The following is a 25,668-nucleotide window of genomic DNA, read 5'->3' as shown; positions in this document are numbered from 1 at the left end:
TAAACTGTCATAGGTTTCCCATAATTTCACTTTTGTTTCAGTTTCCTTCCTTCCTTCCTCCCCTCCCCTTCCCTCCCCTCCCCTCCCCAGCACATACGTAACTCGGGGAGTGGCAGAGGGAGAGAATCTTCAGCAGGCTCCAAGCTCAGTGTGGAGCCTGATGTGGGGCTCAGTCTCATGACCATGAAATCATGACCTGAGCCGAAATCAAGAGTCAGGAGTTTAACCTACTGAGCCACCCAGGCGCCCCTCGGTTTCTTTTTAAGACATGGAAAGATTTATCAGATAGAATTGTTGCTTTTGGGAAGTGATTTTCCTGAAGTTGGATGAGGATCAGTGAAAGAATGACTCCATTATTTGTTCTTAATTTTCTTTATATTTTTCCATTCACAAAATTACTGGAGTATAACTAGTTTAAAAACCATACCCTACACTAAATAATAAAAATACAGCCAAGGTAAAACAGGTGACTTTGTGGTAGTAAAACTGGGAGTTAATACAAAAGAGTATTTGTAACCTACATTCAGAAGAAAATGAATTTAACATAGAAACATATAACATTGAGTAGAAACTGCAACTTACTATGTTATTAGGGGTGTTAAGAAAGTCTTATTCTTTGATTTATTTTACTGTTTTGATTGTCATCATGTGTGCAAATTCTGATAACCACTAACTTTCTCAAACTTAATGTCTGAAAGCCTCTTAAAATCGACCTAGATATTTACCTTATTAAGGCAATTTATGAAACTTTAATAAGGTCTTACAATGCCAAGGGTATGTATTATTGTGAAACTAAAGCCTCACAAAGCTAAATAAATTTTCTTCCATACCTTGAATGATTTCTAGAATATGCTTTAAAGAAGTCATCCTTAATAGTAAGGGTAGCTAGTGGGCAATAGACCGAGTCAAATTGTTGAGTATCGCTCAGTTGCCTGCCAATTAAGCTTTACTTTTTCTTTCTTTTTCTTTTTTTTTTCTTTTTACTATTCCAGGGTTGTGGCCTAATATAAATATTGCCCATCTCAATTATCTTTTTTTTTTTTTTTTCAACGTTTATTTATTTTTGGGACAGAGAGAGACACAGCATGAACGGGGGAGGGGCAGAGAGAGAGGGAGACACAGAATCGGAAACAGGCTCCAGGCTCTGAGCCATCAGCCCAGAGCCCGACGCGGGGCTCGAACTCACGGACCGCAAGATCGTGACCTGGCTGAAGTCGGACGCCCAACCGACTGCGCCACCCAGGCGCCCCCCCATCTCAATTATCAAATATGAGACTGGTATTTGGTGGTAGCAGTAAGCTATTCTGGTGATTCATAACATGATTCATGATTTTTTTTTTAAACCTGTTTGGAAAGTTTTGTTAAAAAATATCACCATTCTCTTTTTTCTCTCTGTAATTTTTTCATTTCAGTAAAAGGAAGCCAAGGACAATTTTTTTTTTTTGCTTTCAGAAACAGAGTGGGTTCAAGTAATGAAGAGTGATTTGTGTACTGCTGTGGGCCAGCAGTCAGGAACCCCATACTAGAACTGTCTGAAGTTCACCTTACTACAGATCCTACCATGAAAGTTGCAGTGAAAAAATAGATCACTTTTATAGAATCTGTGAACACAAGTATGACAAAAAGGCATATTCAGTGGGAGTTGGTGTCACAGGATGAGTTCCCAACAAGGATAGTATAGAAAGAATTCTGGCTTAGCTTTAAATAGCCTGTATTTTCATTTCAGAGTGAAGCACTTAAAATGTGTAACCATCAGCAAATTGCTGAATTTGTTCAAGTTTTTCAGTTTTCCTCTCCAATACTATACAGTGTGATAGGCGGGATCACAGTAGTGTATTATGTATTACTTTGTAGCAATTGAAAACTTAATGACTAAACACCCAAAATGTAGTGGCTAAAAACAACAATAATCACCTAATAGCTCATGGTTCCTCTGGGTCTGGAATTCTGGAACGTTTGGTTTGGCAGTTGTGCTCAGTGTCTCTCATGAGGCTGCAATCAGATGCCAGCGAGGACTGAGGTTATCTGGAAACTTGACTGGAACTAGATTATCTACCTCCAGTGGCTCATTCACGTGGCTGGCAAGTTGATGCTGGCTGTTGGTGGGAGGCCCCAGTTCTTCCCCACATAGGCCTCTTCACAGGGCTACCTGATTGAATTCATGATACGGTGGCTGACTTACCCCAGAGCAAATGATCTATGCTTGCAAGGCAGGCAGAGCAATGCCTTTTATGATCCAGACTGAAAAGTTACAACACTCACTTCTGTCATATTCTACAGGTCACACAGAACAGCCTGTTTCACTGTCAGAGGAGACTGCACAAGCGCATTGATACAGAATGGAAGATTCATTGGGGCCACCATGAAAGCTGGCTTTTGCTAATGGGTACAAGTGCTTTCTAAACTGTATAATGCTATACAGATGACAAAAGGTATTTTATGCCTACAGTGACCTAATGAACCCAGAATATGACCTAAACAACTGCCTTTTTACCCTACTTAAAATGTCCCCAGATAGGAATTAACTTGTCAACAGCATAGTATAATGTGATCATCAATTCATATACCATGATATACTTCGGAGCCTCTAGCCTCACAGGTGTATCATCACATTTAGCTCACTACTTAGCTTATTGCTACTACAAGTGAGGTTAAATTACTATTAAAGTGAGGGAACTTTGAGGGAACTTTAAATTCTGTGATTCCCATATATTATTAGGTATGACTTGACACAATTAAGAGACAATGGTAAAGATGGTGTGTTTGTGTAATGTATGAGAAGTTTGCCTATGAACATATCAGAGCTCAATAAAAACCCAAGTGACAAAGAGCTGGAAGGAGACCAGTAATAGTTACGCAATGACAAACAGCACTGTCAGACCCTATTCTAAGGGTTTTGGAAATGTGAAGTCACTTAAGACTTGCAGCAACCCAATGAATAGTTGGAAACTAGAAACCAAAAGGTAAATACTTTGCCCAAGTAATAAATCTAGTGATTGAATATTTGTGGGGCCAGTACTCAAATGCAGGCAGTCTAGATCCAGAGCAAGAACTCAACCTTTACATTACCTTGACTAAATTATGAGTGTTGATATTCTGCTGCCTTTTTCAACTCTGAATATTCGCAACTCTTAGAAACAACAAATGCTCCAGCTCAAAACCTTGGAATTACTGTTTTGTTTTTCCTCCCCCCACAACCCATATCCAGTCTGTCAGTAAATCTTATTGGCTAGAAGCCAAAATGATACCACCTTACATAGCTTACTGCAATAATTCTTTCACAGGCCTTGATTTTTTTCTTGCCCCTTTAAGTCTATACTGCTGTCAATGTAAAGGGCCATAGTGAACTTTAAAGCAATCAGATCACATTACTTTGCTGAAAACTCTACAGTGGCTTTTTTTTTTTTTTGGCAGTGTCTTTTCAGTGATGTCTTTTATTTATTTATTTATTTTTTTTTTTTTAATTTATTTTTGAGACGGAGAGAGACAGAGCATGAACGGGGGAGGGGCAGAGAGAGCGGGAGACACAGAATTGGAAGCAAGCTCCAGGCTCTGAGCCATCAGCCCAGAGCCCGACGTGGGGCTCAAACTCACGGACTGAGAGATGACGACCTGAGCCGAAGTCGGACGCTTAACCGACTGAGCCACCCAGGCTCCCCTTTTAACACCTATTTAAAACTGCAAGCCCTACTATATCCCTTTTCCTGCTTTATTATCTCTATAGCACTGAATTCTGAGTACCGTATTTTATCCCCTTCCATTGGAAAGCATGGTTCCTTGTCTTTTTCCCTCCTGATTTCTCAGAGCCTGGCACATAGCACTCAATATACATTCGCTGAATAGTGAATTAATGTGTTGAAAACTTATGCGAATCAAGGTTGAGTACTGCTCACAGTTAACAAGTACCTACTATGTCCAAACTTTCTGGATATCTGATTTACTCTTCAAAACCACTTATGATGTAGCCTATTTCCATTCTACAAAGTAGAAAACCGATATTCAGATGTCTGTTCCACAGTACAAAATTCTTCAGCTGACTTGGAATTTTTTCTCCCGGTAGTGCTTCTTTACAAAGGACTGAACTAAGAACGCCACTTGGCCAGCCCTAAGGAACTGGGTTCTCTTCTAAGTAACCTGAGATTGCGACGATAGGCGTCCATAGCAACCGTGGCGCCCTGACGCCCTTGCGCAATTACCAGAAAGCGAGATTCGGGATAAAGAGGTCAAGCCTTCCACACTCATACATTAAGACCCGAACTCAGAACATCGTAGCAGAACGCTGACCTGTCTCCGGTAGTGAAGGAAATAGCTAACTTAAAACCGTACAGGGTTACAGGGTTACAGTCACCACCTAAAACATTCCGCTTCCGGGACCAGCAGGCTATAGCGAGACGCGGCGCGGACCACGCAGAAACGCCAACAGGGCTGACTCGCGCCGCTTCCGTAGAGGAAGCTCTGGCTGGACTTAGCAGCATCCAGCTCAAACCGGAAGTAGGGGCGGAGCTAGTAAAGCGTCGGCTTTCCGTCAACGGAAGTGGCTGTTGGAGGCTCTAAGGTAGCTTTAAATTCCTGCTGTCTCGGGAGCTCGCCCTTTACAGTTGGAGTCGCGTTTCGTGCGACGGATGGCGGTGGACGTGAAGTCGCGAGCAAAGCGTTATGAAAAACTGGACTTCCTCGGGGAGGGACAGGTGAGGTTCCCGGGCGGGATTCGGGGGGGCCTGAGCCGAGAGCGCGGAGCCGCCTGACACACTCGTACGTTTTCTGGTGGAAGTCAGAGGACTGGCCTGGCTTCTCCTTCTTTTTGGGCGAGTCTGCCCGTGTGTGTACCCTAGAGGAGAGCTCCCGAGTGGTCCTCCCTTTCTGAAGAATAGACTGGAACGGGCAGTTGATCGCCTCACCACGTTTCAAGCAGCCGCGCATCTTCAACAGCCGTGGGGTGTTTGCTTCTCCGGATCTGAAAAAGTGAAAAGGCAAACACAAAAGAGCTCCCACGAACTTAGATTGTTTCTGCTTTTCTCTCTAGTTTGCCACGGTTTACAAGGCCAGAGACAAGAACACCAACCAAATTGTCGCCATTAAGAAAGTGAGTTACCGTCTGTTATTTTTCCTGGAGTCTCCGAGCATATCTGTGTGTGTGAGCTCTTGCATGGGCTTTTTACTACTCTTGACCGTACTCTGCTCATGAGGAGTTATTTATGTCATTTTCGGGGAAGGTAGAATTTATTAGTATTTTGTGTTCCAAGATGGAACTCGGGTTGAACTAGTTTTTTGTTGTTGTTCCATTAGTTGAAATAAAGAGAAAGCTGTATGTTACGTGTGCTTTTTAAACTCAGACGTGGGCAAGGGGGACAAGGACTCATCTGTTGGGTCCTTAGAACTATTTTAATATCCTTATCTTCCCAGGTCACCGTTTTTGCCACACCTGCATCCATTTTGTGCATCGTCTGTATTTTCTTTCTTTCTTTCTTTCTTTTTTTAAGTTTATTTTGAGAGGGGGAGGAGGGGCAGAGAGAGGGAGAAAAAGAATCTCAAGTAGACTCTGTACTGTCAGCAGATTCGAATTCCCAAAGCGTGTGATCATGACCTGAGCCACAATCAAGTTCTACAGCTTAATGGTCTGAACCGGACCCCACCCCCCGCCCCTCCGCCAGGCGCCCCTCATTTGTATTTTCTGTGTACAGATTTTCCATGTAAGGCTTTTACGAGCATTATCATTATCATTTAAAAAAAATTATTTTTGTAGCTTTTTGACTTGGATTCATTCAAGAAACTTCAGTCATATTTAGCTTATTTTCTACATGTCAGGCACTTTCACTTACGTTTTTTCTTTTAGTCTTCAAAATAGCCATGTGAAATAAAGTATCCCTATATAATACCTGAGATACCTGAGCTAAGAAAGATTAAGTAACTCGTCAAGCTGACACAGATCCTAACTGATAAAACTAGAATTTCAATCCAGGTGTTTTGATGCCAGGTTGCATGTTCTTTCCTGTGCTACTGAAATCAGTAACCCTCTGAAAGAGAGGCTGTTGTCACATTTCAGGGCCTGTTGGGGGAGGTGATCTCCACCTTCTTATTGTTCCTGTTGCTGTTTGAATCTGTTTCTCCTTCAAAATTCCTAACTCCTTTGAAGCATATCCCCCTGATTCATTTAATACCTGACTTCCTATCTCCCTTTGCACAGTTATTTTTGCTATTTTTGTCTTTTCACTTTTTCTGGCTTCTCTCCGCTTCATTTCCCAATTTATGTTCTGTAATCCAGCACTGTAGCTACTCCTGTGTAAAAGCCTAATCTATTCTGACCCTTTCTAAAGTTATGTTTTTATTTCTACCCGTGGTTCACTATATTCTAGCCCCACTGACCTTTCTGTCCCTTGAACACATTAAATTCAGTTCGTTCCTAGGATCATTGCAGCATCATATGCTGCCTTCTGGTTAGCATATTTTTCCTCTAAAACTTGGCATGACTGATTCCTAATCTTGAAAACTCACTCACATGTCTGTTCCACATAGAGGCCCTCACTGGTCACCCTTGTCTTCTTTGCCATATTTCTCCGTTATCTTCATAACATTTATCAAAATCTGAAGTCCTCTTATCTATCAACTTATTGTGTGTCTACTTCCACTCAAATAATACTTTGGTCTGTGGCCAGTAGTTTTGTAGACATTTATTAAAAATGTATTAACCTGGGGTGCCTGGGTGGCTCAGTCAGTTAAGCATCCAACTTAGCTCAGGTCATCATCTTGCAGTTTGTGAGTTTGAGCCTGGCATTGGGCTCTGTGCTGTCAGTGCAGAGCCTGCTTTGGATCGTCTCTCTCTCTCTCTCTCTCTCTCTCTCTCTCTCTCTTTCTCTCTAATGCTCCCGTGCTCACGCATACATGCTCTCTCTCAAATATAAAATAATCGGGGTGCCTGGGTGGCGCAGTCGGTTAAGCGTCCGACTTCAGCCAGGTCACGATCTCGCGGTCCGGGAGTTCGAGCCCCGCGTCAGGCTCTGGGCTGATGGCTCAGAGCCTGGAGCCTGTTTCCGATTCTGTGTCTCCCTCTCTCTCTGCCCCTCCCCCGTTCATGCTGTGTCTCTCTCTGTCCCAAAAATAAATAAACGTTGAAAAAAAAATTAAAAAGAAAAATAAAATAAGACATTAAAAACTATAAATAAAAAATAAAAATGATTAACCACATTGATATAATTCCTTCAGTGTTAGTATATTGAGTTCTGTAGTTGTCTGAAAATCCTAGTGGGGTTTGTTTTGTTTGGGGTTTTTTTTGCTTGTTTTTAACATAAGTTAGGATTTAAAATCCATCCTGTTTCTCTTTGATAGACTTTTACCCCTTGACGGTGACTCACAGTGGAATCTTCTTTTATTTATTTATTTATTATTATTTCTTTAATTTTGAGAGAGAGAGAGAGCAAGGGAGAGGGGCAGTGGGAGAGAGAGAGAGAAAATGTCTTATGCAGGCTCTACTCTCAGTGTGGAGCCCGATGCAGGACTCGATTCCACTACATCGGGATAAAGACCTGAGCCAAAATCAAGAGTCAGATGCTCAACCGACTGGGCCACCCAGGTGCCCGTACATTTATTTTTTTAATATTATGCTTAAGTAATTTCTGCCACCCAGTAAGTATAAGGCTTGACTCACCATCCCAGGATCAGGAGTTACATGCTTTTCCTACTGAACCAGCCAGGTGCTCCTTTACATTTAATTTTTATTTCCAATAATACATCTTTGTGGTTTTAAAATAAAAGGCCAAGGCTTTTTAAGGTGCTTGACTCTTCTAGCCCTGTTTTTCACTCCTTGGAGCAATCACTTTCAACTCCTATAATTTGCCTCTGGTATTTACTTTTTTTTTTTTTTTTAAATGTTTATTTATTTTTGATAAAAGAGAGTGAGAGAGACAGAGTGCAAGTAGGGGAGGGGCAGAGAGAGAGTGAGACACAGAATCCGAATCAGGCTCCAGGCTCTGAGCTGTCAGCCCAGAGCCTGACGCGGGGCTCAAACCCACAAACCACGAGATCATGACCTGAGCCAAAGTTGGATGCTTAACCAACCGAGCCACCTGGGGGCCCCAATATTCGCTTCTTTTTAAGCAATCTCTATACCCAACTTGGGGCTTGAACTCACAACCCTGAGATCAAGAGTCACATGTTCCACCTATTGAGCCATCCAGGTACCCCTTTCTGGTATTTACTTATTTCTGTTTCATTAAATAATTTGCTTACATCGTTATTTCTTGAGACCCACCCCCCCCCCCCCAAACCTCGTTTTAGGCATTCTTTCTGCTATAGATTTGATGTTTTTGGACCTTCCCCTCCCAACACTCAAAATTTTTACTCGTTCATTTACTAACATGTGTGCTTAATTTTACAAAAAATGAATATTCTGTATTCTTTCACCTATTGTATCTTGGACTTTTAAGATGTCATAGAGGTAAGTGGAATATTTAATTTCTACTGAAATTTATAAAATAGCATTGGTCTCTACCTCATCTTATTAAACAGATCATACTGAATTTATGTTTCCCAATTTATTTAACCAATCCTGTATTAGTGGCCTTTTGGAGTATTTTGTTTACTTGCTGGCTGCCTGCCTGCCTGCCTGCCTAACCCCCATATATAAATTTTCTTTCGCAGTTTGTTTTTCTGATTCAGCATTATTTCTGAAATCTTCTACATGGATACTGTAGATCTGGTTTATTTATGATCATTGGTGATTAGATTTCATCATATGACTACAGTAAAATTTGCCCATCCAAATTCTTGTTGATAAACATTTAGGCTGTTTTGTTGTCTTTATGATTTCCCTTAAAATAGCCCTATAGACATTCCTATTCATGTGAGTTTCTTTAGAGAATATATCCTTATTTGAAGCCAACTATGAATTATTATTCTTTTAGGGAATATATAGCATAAGCCTCACCACATATTGTTAGATTGCTCTTCAAAGTGGTTGGACTAGTTTGACCTCCTCCCCATATTCTTACCATATTTGTATTGTCAGATTTTACAACATTTGTCAATTACCTGCATCAGAAATAGTATATGATTGTTTAATTGTTTAAAATAATTGTTTCAATTTCTCTGATTACCATTTAGATTGATCATTCTTTCTTAGATTTATTAACTTTTTACACTTTGTCCTATGAGTTTTTCTGTTAGCTTGCTTACATTTTTTCCTTCCTGTTGATTTGGTGGAATTCTTTATATATTCTGGGCATCGACCCTTTGTCAAAAATACAAACTACAGATATCATCTCCCAGTCTTCAACTAGACTTTTAGTTTATATATGGTATCTTCTGAAGCACAGAAATTTAGAATTCTGTTCTGGTTGAATTTGTCCATTTTTTTCCTTCATGGGTTTCCATTTTGTATGCTTGCCAACCTCCAGTTTGTAAAAGATTCTATTTACTAAATATTTTAAAATACTGCTTTTCACACTTAGGTCTTTGTTCCATCTGGAGTTAATTTTTCTATTTTGTGTAATATGAGGATCCAGTTTTTTTTTCCTTGCTGACCCAGCATAATTGATAGTCTGTCCTTTTCCTGGTGAGTTGTAACACGAAGTTCTGCATTTAATTGTAATGCCATGTTCCATTATACACTTGGATCTGTTTCCGGGCACCGTACTTTTTTTCCATTGATTGGTTTTTTTCCATCCTTGCTCAAGTACTATAGTGTCTTTAATTATTACTGCCTTATAAAAAGGCTTGAAATCTGGTAAGTTGCACATACCTGTTTTTCTTCAAAATTACCTTGTCTACTTTATCTGCCACTTGGGAAATTTCTGACAATCAGAATTTCATATGAATTAGATATTACATGGTGCTGAGGCATTATTAATAATTTTGTAGGTATGAAATAGCATTTTGCATATGTAAGAAAATGTCCGTATTTTAGAGGTGCCTACTTAAGTACATGGGGATGAAATGACATGAAATGTGAGGTTTGTTATAAAACATTTTAGCCAACAGAAAGGGGGGCAGAGATTAATGATGTAGTAAGTGAGGGTCACCTGAGTGGCTCAGTAGGTTGAGCATTCAACTTGGTTGAGATCATGATCTCATGGTTGGCGAGTTTGAGCCCCATGTTGGGCTCTCTGCTGTCAGCATGGAGCCTGCTTGGAATCCTCTTTTCCCTCTCTCTGCCCTTCCACCACCTCCATGCGCTAGCATACTCTCTCTCTCTTTCTCACAAATAAACATTGAGGCACCTGGGTGGCTCAGTTGGTTAAGTCTCTGACTTTGGCTTCAAGTCGTGATGTTGAGGTTCTTGAGTTTGAGCCTGGCATTGGGCTCTGTGCTGAATGCTCGGAGCCTGGAGCCTGCTTCGGATTCTTTCTCCCTCTATCTGTGCCCCTCTACCACTCGCGCTTTGTCTCTCCCTCAAACATTAAAAAAAGTAAGTAAACATTTTAAAAACTATAATAATGAAATAAGCGTGGCAAAATACTGATAATTGTTTAATCTGGGTGATGAAGTAGATGACTTCATGAAACTAATATATTTTTACTGTGGTTGGAAAATGTAATAATTTTAGGGGCACCTTCCTGGCTCAGTCGGTTAAGTGTCCGACTTTGGCTCAGGTCGTGATCTCGTGGTTCATGAGTTCAAGCCCCACGTCCACCTCTGTGCTGACACCTCAGAGCCTGGAGCCTGTTTCAGATTCTGTGTCTCCCTCTCTCTCTGTCCCTCCCTTGCTTGCTCTGTATCTTTCTCTCAAAAATAAATTAAAAATAATTTTTTTAATTCAGAAAATTAATAATTTTTAAAATTGTTCTTAGCTCTTTAATATTCCATGTAGAATTTAGAATCGATCTGTCATCTTTCTTTCTTTCTTTCTTTCTTTCTTTCTTTCTTTCTTTCTTTCTTTCTTTTTAAAATTTTTGTAATCTTTATTTATTTTGGGGAGAGAGAGAGAGAGAGAGAGAGAAGCAGAGCTCCAGCGGAGGTGGAACAGAGAGAGAGGGAGACAGAATCCGAAGCAGGCTCCAGGCTCTGAGGTGTCAGCACAGAGCCCGATGTGGGGCTTGAACTCATGAGCTGTGAGTTCATGACCTGAGACACCCAGGTGCCCCTGTCACTGTTCTTTAAAAAATGCTGTTGAGATTTGGATTTGGTTGCATTGAACTTAAAGAAAATTTATGTATTTGGTATATTTATGATAGTACTGAGTTTTGCTGTCCATGAATGTGCCATTTGTTTATTTTGGTCTCATTTTTAAGCATGTTTTAATATTCTTTTATAATTTAGTTTTGGAAGGCTTAGCACATCTGTTGTTAGATTTATTCCTAAAGTGCCTTATATTTTTTGATGCTATACTAGTCTATCTTTACGTAAAAAGTTGTGTCTGTAGTATTATAGGGAGATGTCTTTCTATGTCTGTTAATCTATATTTTTTATCCTTGTCAAGAATCTTATTTTTTTAATTCCAGTATAGCTAACATACAGTGTTGCATTAGTTTCTGATGTACAATATAGTGACTCAACAATTCTATACGTAACTCACGGTTTATCATAAGTGTACTCTTAATCCCCTTAACCTATTTCACCCAGTCTCCCTACCTTCTCTCTTTGTTCTCTGTAGTTAAGAGTCTGTTTCTTGGTTTTTGTCTCCTTTTTTATTTGAGTTTGTTTTGCTTCTTAAATTCCACGTATGAGAGAAATCATACGGTATTTGTCTTTCTCTTATTTATTTCACTTAGTGTTATAGCCTCTAGATCCATCCATGTTGTTGTAAATGGCAGGATTTCATTCTTTTCTTTTTTGTGGCCGAGTAATAGTCTATTGTGAATATATGTACCACATCTTTATTATTCATCTATAGATGGACACTTGGGCACTTGAGTTGCTTCTGTAGTTGGGCTTTTGTAAATAATGTTGCAGTTAACACAGGGGTGCATATATCTTTTTGAATTAGTGTTTTCATATTCTTTAGGTAGGTAAATACCCAGTAGTGAAATTACTGGATCCTGTGGTAATTGTATTTTTAATTTTTGGAGGAACTTCTGTACTGTTTTCCACAGTGGCCGCAATCAGTTTGTATTTAGTTTTTTAGGTACAATAGCTTTTTCAGAAGTAGTTGTTCTTTTTTATTTTGTTTTGTTTTGTTTTTTAGTATTCTTGATTGCATTTAGTCATTGTATAAAGCAGTGAGTAAGAGACTGGTGTAAGCCTGAACCTATTAATGCAATTTGTTATACTTATTTTTTTATTGTTACACTTATTAATGGTAACAACAGTTGAACCATTTTTTGTATTCCTAAGTTGTAATTTTGCTTTTTAGAAACTGTTGCCCTAAGAGCATATTATTGGGCATATTAATAAACATGTTACTTTAGAGGCTCCAGGGTTGCTTATTTGGTTGGTTGAGCATCCGACTTCGGCGCAGGTCATGGTCTCTTGCATCTTGAGTTTGCGCCCTATATTGGGCTCACTGCTGTCAGCACGTAGCAGCCTTTGAATCCTTTGTCTTCCTCTCTCTGCCCCTCCTCCACTTGCGTGCGCCCTCTGTCTCAAAAAAAATACATAAACATTTTTTTAAAACATGTTATTTTATGTTTACATGTTATGTATTTCCTCCCAAATAGGCTACCTTGAAGTGATATTTTTGTTTGTTAATCAGGATGCCTTCAGTTACTTTTCCACATTTAATCTTGCAAAGATACAGGAGACATTTATTTTCTTAAGTCCATTATTTGAATGTATAACTTAAAAACTTAAAGAGTGAGGAATGGTAGGTACTTGATCCTTTCTTATATTGTTAATTTTGCTTTTGAAATTAGTGATTTCGGGGCGCCTGGGTGGCGCAGTCGGTTAAGCGTCCGACTTCAGCCAGGTCACGATCTCGCGGTCCGTGAGTTCGAGCCCCGCGTCAGGCTCTGGGCTAATGGCTCGGAGCCTGGAGCCTGTTTCCAATTCTGTGTCTCCCTCTCTCTCTGCCCCTCCCCCGTTCATGCTCTGTCTCTCTCTGTCCCCAAAATAAATAAACGTTGAAAAAAAAAATTAAAAAAAAAAAAAGAAATTAGTGATTTCGACTCTCTTCTTGCTTACTAGCTACATGTAAGTTGCTGCCTGTTTTTACTGTGGCTATGTATTTGAAGTGTTTGTATTTTACTCATGAAGTGTAAAATAACTTAACACATTTTTAGTGTTTGTTTTTTTCCCCCTCTACCAGATTAAACTTGGACATAGATCAGAAGCTAAAGATGGTGAGTATTTAATGTAATCTGACCAAACAGGGTAAGTTTTTCTTCTCACTGAGGAAGTTCAAGTATTAGCGTTCTAAGTGGCTCAGGGTAGAGTTTTTGCAGGGTGCTAGAAGAGTAGACTCAGGATAGAGACAGGATATCGGTGATATCCACCATTTGGTTGTTAAGAGTCATGTAAGTCACTCAAGTCATCTGAGTAAATGGAACATAGCAAAGTTATTTATCAGTGGCTTGTCTTGCAGTCTTCATTACTGTTTAACGTGTTGTGTAAGCAGTTTATTTTTTATCTTAGCTTTTAATTACTTTAAAAATTCAGGATATAGCTTCATAGAAGTACAGAAAACTCACTCTGGAATAAATGTATGGAGGAAAATATCTTTATCCCTTCCACACCCTTGTGTGCTATAGTGTTAAGTCTTATTTAGTCATCAAGAACTAGTCTTTATAAAAAGGATCCATCATCTATTTAACAGCTAGTACCAGATCTTATTTTAAATTAGGAATTCTATCTTTTGTTTTGGGAAAGATACTGTCTTACCATTGTTTTGCTGTTACCGTCAAGAATCTGTTGCTAATATTCATAATGTAAGAAGGAGGAAGCTCTTGACATATTGTCTTCATGTTACAAGCCGACACCTGTTATTCCAGCAGTCTTCTAAAGTGATATGCTGCAAAGTGAATACTTTTTGTCATCATTTATCATAGTCTGTGTGAAGCTAATTTCAAAATAAAGCAGTATAAAAGAAAACCAGATGTCATAAAAATTGGCAAAGTAGCCCTTATTTTTCTGTAGAATATGCATATCTATTCCCCGAAAGACTAACCTTTCCCTAAAAAATGTTTGTAAGAAGATATGAGACTTCAGAATTGCTTTTCACATTTTGCTCTGCTTTTTTATATAGGTATAAATAGAACAGCCTTAAGAGAGATAAAATTATTACAGGAGCTAAGTCATCCAAATATAATTGGTGTGAGTATGATCTACATTGTTTCTGGGATTTGGGACCCTCCCATTTCTGAATGTGGTAGTTGTTGATTGAAGGCTCAGCAAGATGAGTTGTTTTAGGTGAGCCTTGTAAAAAAGCTTAAAAGTTTATCATGCCAAAATGTATTTTTTGTTCTAATTGGACTGGAGGCAGTGTCTTTAAAACCGTATAACTGATGAAATAAATTTAATTTTGTCAAAAATTATTTTGAAGCCTAGAGAGCTCTAACATGCATAAGCTTGAGTAAGCTCCCTACGACTCTGTGCCATAATTTCTACCTCATAGGGTTGTTGCGAGACTAGTTAATTTATTGAATGTGTGCAAAGTACCTGGAAAATAGTGCCTGGCATAGAGATGGCATATAATGAATGATAGCTGCCACTGCTATTTATAGGATTTTCTTAAATACTGAGCATGGTAAGATTTTCATTAATGATTTCTTAATTATAACTGAAAATTTTGGAGGAGAATTTAAGTAGTTAGTGACTTTTTAAAAAATGTTTGTTTATTTATTTGAGAGAGAGAGAGAGAGAGCACGTGAGCAGGAGAGGGGTAGATAGACATTCTCAAGCAGGCTCCATGCTCAGCACAGAACCTGATGCGAGGCTGGATCTCATGACCCTGAAATCATGATCTGAGCTGAAATCAAGAATCAGACACTTAACCAACTGAGCCACGCAGGGACTCCTAGTGACTTTTTAAAAATACTAAAGTTTAGTATTTTTGTGCTTCAAAGTACTAATTCCTAGGGGGGAAAAAAGGATAAATGTCAAATTTAATAAAATAATTCAAATTTAACAGGGAAATATCAGCAGTCCAATGCTAGTTTAAATTTTTTGAAATTACTTGGGTTGGTATAATTTTCAAGTATTTAATAGAGAATCAGATTTTGATCTTTTTTTTTTAATACTGCTTTGCAGCTCCTTGATGCGTTTGGACATAAATCTAATATTAGCCTTGTCTTTGATTTTATGGAAACTGATCTGGAGGTAAGATTCAGATTCGTAGAGAAATTTTTTTCTCTCTAAATCAAAAGAAAACCTAAATGTTTATTTTCTATGTTTAAAGATACTGTTAGTCAAAGGAATGCTTAATTTTGTTGAAATGTGAATGTACTCCCCCGCCCCCACCAGAATGACAGAGAGAAAGAGAGCATTTGTGTTTGAGCACACAGGGTAGAGTCAGATGGAGAGTGAGATAGAGAATCTCAAGTGGGCTCCAGAGCCAGCTGAAAGCTCTACTTGGGGCTCAGTCTCACAACTGTGAGATCATGACCTAAGTCACAATCAGAAATCAGACACTTAATTGACTAAGCCACCCAGGCACCCCTAAATGTGAATGTACTCTTTTTTTTTCTTTTAATGTTTGTTTATTTTTGAGACACAGACAGAGCGTGAGTGGGGGAGGGGCAGAGAGAAGGATACACAGAATCCAAAGCAGGCTCCAGGCTCTACACTGTCAGTGCAGAATCCGACACAGGGCTCACACTCACAGACCTCGAGATCATGACCTGAGCCGAAGTTGGACGCTTAATTGGCTAAGCCACCCGGGTGCCCCAGTATTCTTAAGTGAAAGATCTTTTGAGTCATTTAGCCATATTCCCAGTGTTAGATACAGAGATTTGGATTTCAAAGCATTTTTGTTGACCAAGTTCCCTATACTTTATTGACATTATTTTTAGATAAATGAATATCAGGTCTTTCAGAATTTCCATATTATTACAGAATATCATCTTTTTGAAAGCCAAATTTTTGTTTTTGAGAAATTAAAATGTTACGGTTTTTCTTAATATTAATTGAATCTCAAAAATTGACAATCCAGGGATGTTGAACAACTGAAAGTCTCATATGCTGCTGGTGAGAATGCAAAATGGTACAGCCAGTTTGGAAAATAGTTTGGCAGTTTCTTAAACAGTTAAATACACACATAAAGTACGATCTCGCAATACCACTGCTAGGTATTCAAGAGAAACAAAAACCTGTCTACACAGAAATCAGTTGGTACACAGATGTTTAGCTTTATTCATTATTGCCCAAATTGGAAACAATCCAGTACTCACTTTTGTATAGTGAATATATAAACAAACTGTGGTATATCTATATAATGGAATACTGTTCGGGAATAAAAAGAAATTAACTACTCAATTAAGCAACAGTATAGAGAAATCTCAAATGCATTGTACTAAATGAAAGAACCCAGGTTTGAAAGGCTATGTATTATATGATTCTATTTATGTGATATTATGGCAAAGGCAAAACTAAAGGAATAGAAATTGGATCAGTTGTGGCCAGGATTGGAGTGGACGGAAGTACTGGGTACAGTGGGGCCTGAGGCAATTGGGGGTGGGAGTGAGGGTTATAGAACTCTTATCTTGATTATGGTAGTGATTACACAACTGGATATGTTTGTTAAAACTCATGGAACTATGCACCAAAAAGGGCATATTTTACCTGAATCTGATTTCTTTTTTTGTTTTTGCAAATGGGATTGTTCTCTTAATTTTTCTTTCCGCTACTTCCATATTAGTGTTTAGATATGCAACAGATTTCTCTACATTGATTTTGTATCCTGCCACTTTCCCGAATTCACTTATCAGTTCTAGTAGTTCTTTATTTTTATTTTTTTTCAATATATGAAATTTATTGTCAAATTGGTTTCCATACAACACCCAGTGCTCATCCCAAAAGGTGCCCTCCTCAGTACCCATCACCCACCCGCCCCTCCCTCCCACCACCCATCAACCCTCAGTTTGTTCTCAGTTTTTAAGAGTCTCTTATGCTTTGGCTCTCTCCCACTCTAACCTCTTTTTTTTTTTTTTCCTTTCCCCTCCCCCATGGGTTTCTGTTAAGTTTCTCAGGATCCACATAAGAGTGAAAACATATGGTATCTGTCTTTCTCTGTATGGCTTATTTCACTTAGCATCACACTCTGCAGTTCCATCCACGTTGCTACAAAGGGCCATATTTCGTTCTTTCTCATTGCCGTGTAGTACTCCATTGTGTATATGAACCACAATTTCTTTATCCATTCATCAGTTGATGGACATTTAGGCTCTCTAGTGGTTCTTTAAATACTATGAATCTGGGGGCGCCTGGGTGGCGCAGTCGGTTGAGCGTCCGACTTCAGCCAGGTCACGATCTCGCGGTCCGTGAGTTCGAGCCCCGCGTCAGGCTCTGGGCTGATGGCTCAGAGCCTGGAGCCTGTTTCCGATTCTGTGTCTCCCTCTCTCTCTGCCCCTCCCCCGTTCATGCTCTGTCTCTCTCTGTCCCAAAAATAAATAAATGTTGAAAAAAAAAATTTAAAAAAAAAAATAAAAAAAAATAAATACTATGAATCTTTAGGGTTTTCTATATATAGTAGTATGTCGTCTGCAAACAATGAAAGTTATTTCTTCTTGCTAGTTTGGATACCTTTTATCCAAATCTGATTTCTAAAAAAATAAAATGGGAATTTTTAGCTAGTATAACTTAAAAATCTAGGAATAAACTGTCTTTAAGTACAGTTCACAAATAATGCCATCAGAACTCAGTCTTGGACTTTAACTTAGCTCTATTTTCTACTTTGTTGCCTGCCTTCTCAATATAGTGCCTAATTTCTCAATATAGTGACTCAGGCACTTCAGGCTCAGATGCTTAGAGTTTATTAATCTCTAAAGAAAGAGAAGGTACTTTGTCCTTTTTCATTCTAGCAGAAGTACTTGGCCTCTTTAATTAGCTTGGCTGGATCACATGTCCATCCCTAAACCAGTTTCCTGGATAACAGGCTTCAGTTTGGTGGTTGCCTGTGCCTGGGTCTTGTATCTAGTTCTAGAGGCCACAGGTAGTAGTCAGTCCTGTTTTACATTCAAACAAATGATGAATGCTGTTATCAGAAGGGGCTGTACATCCTGGGGCAAGCAAAACAACAGATGTTCACTATTAGTGCCTTTTAAACAGAACGGGAGGAGAGAAAGCACCAGAAGAGATATTTTTCCTAACCATGTAACTTGAAATTCTGACAGTGCTTCCTAAGGAGAGTTAGGCAGTCTTTCTTGAGATTGTTCTGTAGAATGGATAAATTGATTTTATGTCTGTAAATGATTTTATGTGATATAATTTATTTGGAATAATTGTATATTATATACCGGCTTTGCAGGTGATAATAAAGGATAATAGTCTAGTGCTGACACCATCACACATCAAAGCCTACATGTTAATGACTCTTCAAGGGTTAGAATATTTACATCAACATTGGATTCTACATAGGGTAAGGTTTTTAACCAAGTATGATCGATTCTTTATATTTTAGTCAAGGTTTATGTAGCCAATTATTACATAAATGGTCTGAATATGTAAATTGTTAAAAATAAAGCTGGACCCCACTGTATCCCACCTTCTTCCTCTGTGTTCCCTTCAGTTGTTCCAGGAGGTGGTGCTATGAGGATTCTAAAATACTATGTGAAATTTAAAAATGGAAGAGGCCCAGTTCATTTTTTTCATAGATGAAGAGCTAAGTTGCTAAGTCACCTGACCAAGGTTATATGTATTTTTTCAAGGTCAGTAGCTGGTAACTGGCAGAGTATTAGAATCTACATGTTTGGGTTAACTCCAGTGTTCTTTGTGCTGTATTGTTGTGACAGAAAAAAAAATACAGTGAGAATCTGGATTAAAGTATACAATCCTAAAATTTTTTTAGAAAAACAAAATTTCTAAGAACTCTAAAAATCTATGAAGTAATAAAATTTCTGAAATAGTTGAGTCATTGTTAGAAATATCCAGCTATTGAAACAAGACTGATAATCTAATAGGTAGATGTTCTTAGATATTCTGTTTAGATAAATAGCTGAGAATATATAATTTGTAGTCAGTAATCCTCATATCCTAAACTTGGGATCCCTTTGAGGTTATTACTAATATCATTATAGTATAGATTTTGAAGGATATATTCCTCATCCTCTCTAAATGCATAATGTTTTTATTTACCGAAGTTCAGATGGCAGCAACTCTTTGTTGAGTTCATAGTCATTACACTAGGCTGTTCACAGCAACCTTGTAGGTAAATTGAAGCTCAGTGATCCAAGGTCTCACCAAAGTAATATAACCAATGTTAATTTCTCTTTGGTAGGATTTTATATCAGTGAGAAAAATATTGATTATTATTTAAATTTGGGGTTTACCCTGTTATTGCAAAGTTTAAAGTTAAGCCAACTAAGTGTATTGTTATAATATTCTCTTGTGCCCTGCTTATGTATTTATTTAAAACCTCCATGTACAGGATCTAAAACCAAATAACTTGTTGCTGGATGAAAATGGAGTTCTAAAACTGGCAGATTTTGGCCTGGCCAAATCATTTGGGAGCCCCAATAGAGCATATACACATCAGGTTGTAACCAGGTAAGAATTTTTTAAAACACTGAAAACTTACGTTGTGTGGGATTTTTTTTTTTTTTAAACAAGTTCTCCGTGGGCCCAACGTGGGCTTGAACTCATGTCCCTGAGATTGAGAGTCCTATCTCTACCGACTGAGCCAGCCAGGTGCCCCTTGTTGTGTAGGATATTAATCACAAATGAGCATCATTTGGCTTCTTTGAAATATCTCGGCAGAGTTCAGGAATTATTGTTGGTGTTTTGCTAAAAACATGGACCTCTTTACGTTTAACCACAATGAAAAAAATACAGCCATTTTTTCAAATGGAGTTCGATTAACCCATTTTCAGACATTTACCTAACAAGTTTTGGGACTAATTTATACCACTTCTACATTTAGTTAGGTTGGCTGGAACTGTAGTGGCTATTTTTTTACATATTTACCTGATTGGGGGGGGGGGGGTTGTGTTTATTTTATAGGTCATTAAGTGATTTCATGTTTTAAATCATTCAGTATGAATAAAAATTCTCTAAAGCAGTACATTGATAACTGGAGTTTTCATGTTTTTAGTACTCATGTTTTATACTTTTTATGTATAAAAACTAAAAAAAATCAAATGAAATAGATAGGGACAGATTTTATAATTCTAGTCAGGATGTCATTTGTTAATTTCCAAGTCTATTTTAAGGATCTGAAATTTCCTCCGTGAAAGGGTTTAAATGATAAGAAAATATGGGGCAGCCTGGGTGTGAGTGGCTCAGTTGGTTAAGTGTCCGGCTTCGGCTCAGGTCATGATCTCATTGTGGATTTGAGCCCCACGTTGGGCTCTGTGCTGACACTTGGAGCCTGGAGCCTGCTTTGTGGATTCTGTGTCTCTCTCTCTCTCTCTCTCTCTCTGCCTCTCCCCCTCTTGTACTCTCTCTCTTAAAAATAAATAAAACATTAAAAAAAAAAAAAGAAAGGATAAGAAAGTAGGAATTGGAGACCATAAGAACAGACAGCTTTTCAGAATAACTAGAGAATGTGGAGACAGCTATTGGAGGAGGTAGGGCCCAGAGAATTTTTTGTTGTTACTTTGTTTTTTAGTTTATTTCTTCAGGCTGAAGAAATAATGTTGTTTGTACATTATTGGTAAAAGTCTAGTGAAGAAGAAAACGTTGATGTGGGAGAAAATGGAGAGAATTTCAGTATTCTTTAAAATAAGCAAGAGAGGGGCGCCTGGGTGGCTCAGTCAGCTGAGCGGCTGACTTCGGCTCAGGTCATGATCTCACGGTTTGTGAGTTCGAGCCCTGCATCGGGCTCTGTGCTGACCGCTTGGAGCCTGGAGCCTGCTTCAGATTCTGTGTCTCCCTCTCTCGCTGCCCCTCCGCACTCATGTTCTCTCTCTCTCAAAAATAAATAAATGTTAAAAAAAAGAAGAAAAAAAAATAAGCAAGAGAGCAAGGTCTCTAGTACCCACAGTTGAGATACTGGCTTTAAAATAGTCCAGAATAGGGGCGTCTGGGTGGTTCATTCGGTTGAGCGTCCAGTTTTGGCTCAGGTCATGATCTCACAGCTCTTGAGTTCAAGCCTCTCGTCGGGCTCTGTGCTGACAGCTCAGATCCTGGAGCCTGCTTCAGATTCTGTGTCTCCCTCCCTCTCTCTGCTCCTCCCCTGATCGTGCTCTGCCCCTCTCTCTCTCTCTCTCTCTCTCTCTCTCTCTCAGAAATAAAATAAACATTAAAAAAAAAAGAATAAATAAACATTTCAAAACAAAACAAAAAAAAAAACCGGTCCGGGATGATTTAGCTCTAGTTACAGATGGAAAGGCAGGTTGTGTGAATACAAATGACTGTAGGTGAATCTGTAGAAAATTTTTTTTTCTTTTGAAAAAATAATTCTTTTTTTTCCCATTACTTGAATTTTTTTCAGTGAAGTTGGAAATAGGATTATAGGCTTAGGGGAAAGATGGTATTGAAAGTTTCAGGAGAAAAAAGGTGTCAGTCATCTAAGAGTGGAAGAGTGAATGGACCAAGGATGTGTTTAATTTCCAGTATGGAACTGATTGGTTTTACAGCCAGTTTTTCTTGAGTTATATCTATAAACATGAATTTCATCAGTGGGATGATGTTTCGCTGAGGACTTTTCTCCAAGAAATACTTTAATAATTTCATTTTAAATTATTTTAAAATTCATTTTAAAATTAAAATATTTCTGGGGTACCTGGGCGGTTCAGTTGGTTAAATGTCTGACTTGGCTCAGGTCATGATCTCGTGCTCTGTGGGTTTAAGCCCTGTGTCAGGCTCTGTGCTGACAGCTCAGGGCCTAGAGCCTGCTTTAGATTCTGTGTCTTCCTCTGTCTCTGTCCCTCCCTTGTTCATGCTCTCTGTCTCATTCATAAATAAATAAACAAACAAAACTTACAATATTTCTTTTTGTTCTTCAGGTGGTATCGGGCCCCCGAGTTACTATTTGGAGCTAGAATGTATGGTGTAGGTGTGGACATGTGGGCTGTCGGCTGTATATTGGCAGAGTTGCTTCTAAGGGTAAGTCTAGGATTGATGTATACACTACAGTATTGTAATCAATATTCTTATAACTTGGGTAAGATTATCTTCCCATCGATAATTCTCGAAGAGGAGCACCATTCTTATAATAAAAAGCCTACAAGCCGACCAGTTAAAAAAAAAAAAGCCATCTTCCCCAATGTACCTTTTGTTAATGTTGATGTGAGATGAGAAAATCTCTCATTTAGGACAATGAAGGTTTTATTATAGGTCATTTCTATGTTCTGAAATACAACTATAATAAATTCTTCGTTAGGCCATAATATGGTAATATCTCTGCAGTAACTAAATGTGTTAGGATGAACTTTTGTAGTCCTGGGACATTTTTAGTTTGGGGCTGTTTAAAATTACACTTTAAGAGATGTGTAAAACCAGCCACTGCAGCTGCACTATATAACTAAACCTTGTGTGAGAAGATTATTTTAGTTCTCTTCAAACAAAGCAGACATGTTGGTCCTATAGCATTCCTCTCAACCGAGACCATCTTAAAACAAGACATCATCTCCTACCCTGGTAGCGACAAAGATGGTGCATGAGAAACTTTTCTTTAGCTATAAAGTTGGGTTTAGCCTTTCTGAATGATGACGGCTAAGGACTATTGGGGAGTGCTTCTGAAGCTGAGAGTTTTTTTCCTCCTTATATTCTAGATATCCCAACCCCAACTGTTTTCAAGTGATACGTATTTAAAGAAATGTAAACCCAAGGCACAAAAATACAGCTTTTTAGTTTCTTGAACACAGAAAATAGCTTCTATACACCAGTTACTGTTTTGTTGTTTATTTGTTTTTGAGAGAGAGGGGTCGCAAGAGAGCTAGGGACAGAGAGAGGAGAGCAAGAGACATTCCTGCGAGGGTCAGAGAAAGAGAGAGAAAGGGGGTCACCTGAAGCGGGGTGAGAGAGAGAGAAAGAGAAGCAGAGCTCACCTGAAGCAGAGCTCGTGTTTTTACCTGAAGCTGGACTTGAGCTCACCTGATGCAAAACTTGAATTCACGAACCATGAGATCATGACCTGAGATGAAGTCAGACACTTAACCAACTAAGCCACCCAAATGCCCTGCAAAGTTGCCTTCTTAAATGTCTTTCTTAGTTTAGTGTAGGTTATATGCATCATTTTGAGAAGCTCATTCCTCTGGGTGCTTGCAGAAGAAACCCTCACACATTTAGATTTAAAGATGAATAGTAATCCGTGTGCTAGTAATGGGTCTTGTGGATCAGCTGGCTCTGCTACCCACAAAAACAAAGAATTTACCAGAAATTTACATTTGAGGATCATTTAGTTCCCCCAAACAGTTCATTCATTACCAAGATAAAGCCAGAACTCCTTGGCCCCTAATATTATGATTTATCATTCCATTGAGAAAGTAAGTAGAGAGAGATAGCAGTTAAGAGTGAACAGGTTAACAAGAGACTCTTAATGATAGAGAACAAACTGAGGGTTGGTGGAAGAAGATGGGTGGGGAATGGGCTAGATAGGAGATAGGTATTAAGGAGGGCACTTGTGATGTGCACTGGGTGTTGTAAGTGATGAATTCTCCTGAAACCAATATTACACTGTCTGTTAACTAATTGAAATTAAAATAAATAGGTGCGCATGGGTAACTCGGTTGATTAAGCATCCGACTTTTGGTTTTGGCTCAGGTCATGATCTCATGGTTTAGGGATTGAGCCTCGCATTGGGCTCTGCACTGACAGTGCTGAGCCTGCTTGGGGTTCTCTAGCTCCCTCTCTCTCTCTCTCTCTACCCCTCTTGTGCTCTCTGTCTCTGTCTCTTTCTCTCTCTCTCAAAATAAATAAATACTAAAAAAATAAATACAAAAATAGTTTAAATAAATAAATAGATTAGAAATTGTGGACCTGGTTGGAATCACAGTTGGAGTCTTATTAGTCGTTGGCCTTGTTGCTTGAAGGTTATGAAGAAATTAATGGTTCCATTTGGTGAAGAACTGTACCATTTTGCCATACTTTAGTCCTGCACAACTGAAGAAAAATGTTTCCTATTTTGCTATTTTTCAAATGTTTTGTATTTTAAATTCTTCTGTGCTCATTTAAAAATATTCATGGAATTGGGGTGCGTGGGTGGCTCAGTCGGTTAAGCATCCTACTTTGGCTCAGGTCATGATCTCACAGTTTGTGAGTTTGATCCCCGCATCAGGCTCTGTGCTGATAACTCAGAGCCTGGAGCCTGCTTCGGATTCTGTGTCTCCCTCTCTCTTTGCCCCTCCCCCACTTATGCTCTTTCTCTCTCAAAAATAAGTAAACATTAAAAAAATTAAAAAAATATATTCATGGAATTGCTGTCCACACAGTTCTGAATCTGTGGTGAGATCCTGCCATCCAAACAATTGAATGCAGTTTAGTTCGAAAGATTTGCTGTTATTAGCATTCAGCCTTTTTTAAAGTGTTGTTTTCTTTATATTATAATTTATAAACAATAAATAAGCTTATGTCCAACCAAAGTAGTCAATATTGTTTAAATCATTTTATTTATTGTTTTTAACTGTATTTTTGAGAGAGAAAGAGTGCCTGTGGGGGAAGGGCAGAGAGAGAGGGCGACATAGAATCCAAAGCAGGCTCCAGGCTCTGAGCTGTCAGCACAGGGCCCAGTGTGGGGCTCGAACTCAAAAACCATGAGATCATGACCTGAGCCCAAGTCAGAGACTTAACCGGCTGAGCCACCCAGGCACTCCTGTTTAAATCATTTTTTTTTTTTTTTTTTTTAATATATGAAATTTATTGTCAAATTGGTTTCCATACAACACCCAGTGCTCATCCCAAAAGGTGCCCTCCTCAATACCCATCACCCACCCTCTCCTCCCTCCCACCCCCCATCAACCCTCAGTTTGCTCTCAGTTCTCAACAGTCTCTTATGCTTTGGCTCTCTCCCACTCTAACCTCTTCTTTTTTTTTTTTTTTCCTTCCCCTCCCCCATGGGTTCCTGTTAAGTTTCTCAGGATCCACATAAGAGTGAAACCATATGGTATCTGTCTTTCTCTGTATGGCTTATTTCACTTAGCATCACACTCTCCAGTTCCATCCACGTTGCTACAAAAGGCCATATTTCATTTTTTCTCATTGCCACATAGTATTCCATAGTGTATATAAACCACAATTTCTTTATCCATTCATCAGTTGATGGACATTTAGGCTCTTTCCATAATTTGGCTATTGTTGAGAGTGCTGCTATGAACATTGGGGTACAAGTGCCCCTATGCATCAGTACTCCTGTGTCCCTTGGATAAATTCCTAGCAGTGCTATTGCTGGGTCATAGGGTAGGTCTATTTTTAATTTTCTGAGGAACCTCCACACTGCTTTCCAGAGCGGCTGCACCAATTTGCATTCCCACCAACAGTGCAAGAGGGTTCCCGTTTCTCCACATCCTCTCCAGCATCTGTAGTCTCCTGATTTGTTCATTTTGGCCACTCTGACTGGCGTGAGGTGATACCTGAGTGTGGTTTTGATTTGTATTTCCCTGATAAGGAGCGACGCTGAACATCTTTTCATATGCCTGTTGGCCATCCGGATGTCTTCTTTAGAGAAGTGTCTATTCATGTTTTCTGCCCATTTCTTCACTGGGTTATTTG

At 38.9% G+C, this 25,668-nt stretch overlaps 1 protein-coding gene across 5 annotated transcripts in view; it reads left to right on the top strand.

Moving 5' to 3' along the window:
• Positions 1 to 4,496: 4,496 nt before the first annotated feature.
• The window catches only part of CDK7 (cyclin dependent kinase 7), a 62,024-nt gene continuing 40,852 nt past the window's right edge, over positions 4,497 to 25,668 (top strand). For 2 of the 5 annotated variants that reach the window (XM_040451524.1, XM_040451515.1), the window contains exons 1-8: positions 4,498 to 4,688; positions 5,024 to 5,083; positions 13,175 to 13,208; positions 14,111 to 14,178; positions 15,115 to 15,183; positions 18,329 to 18,439; positions 19,448 to 19,566; positions 21,966 to 22,065. In XM_040451524.1, the coding sequence (XP_040307458.1) occupies positions 4,623 to 4,688; positions 5,024 to 5,083; positions 13,175 to 13,208; positions 14,111 to 14,178; positions 15,115 to 15,183; positions 18,329 to 18,439; positions 19,448 to 19,566; positions 21,966 to 22,065 (627 nt within the window). In that variant the 5' untranslated portion in view covers positions 4,498 to 4,622. Of the gene's footprint in view, positions 4,689 to 5,023; positions 5,084 to 13,174; positions 13,209 to 14,110; positions 14,179 to 15,114; positions 15,184 to 18,328; positions 18,440 to 19,447; positions 19,567 to 21,965; positions 22,066 to 25,668 lie in introns of all 5 variants that reach the window. The other 3 variants (XM_040451508.1, XM_040451503.1, XM_040451535.1) reach the window with 3 other exon arrangements.

Source organism: Herpailurus yagouaroundi, unplaced genomic scaffold, assembly GCF_014898765.1.
Source record: "Herpailurus yagouaroundi ecotype Mexico unplaced genomic scaffold, PumYag 29, whole genome shotgun sequence".
In the NCBI taxonomy this organism is placed as follows: Eukaryota; Metazoa; Chordata; class Mammalia; order Carnivora; family Felidae; genus Herpailurus; species Herpailurus yagouaroundi.
Note: the sequence above shows the minus strand (reverse complement) of the source record. Positions and strands in the feature narration are given on the sequence as shown.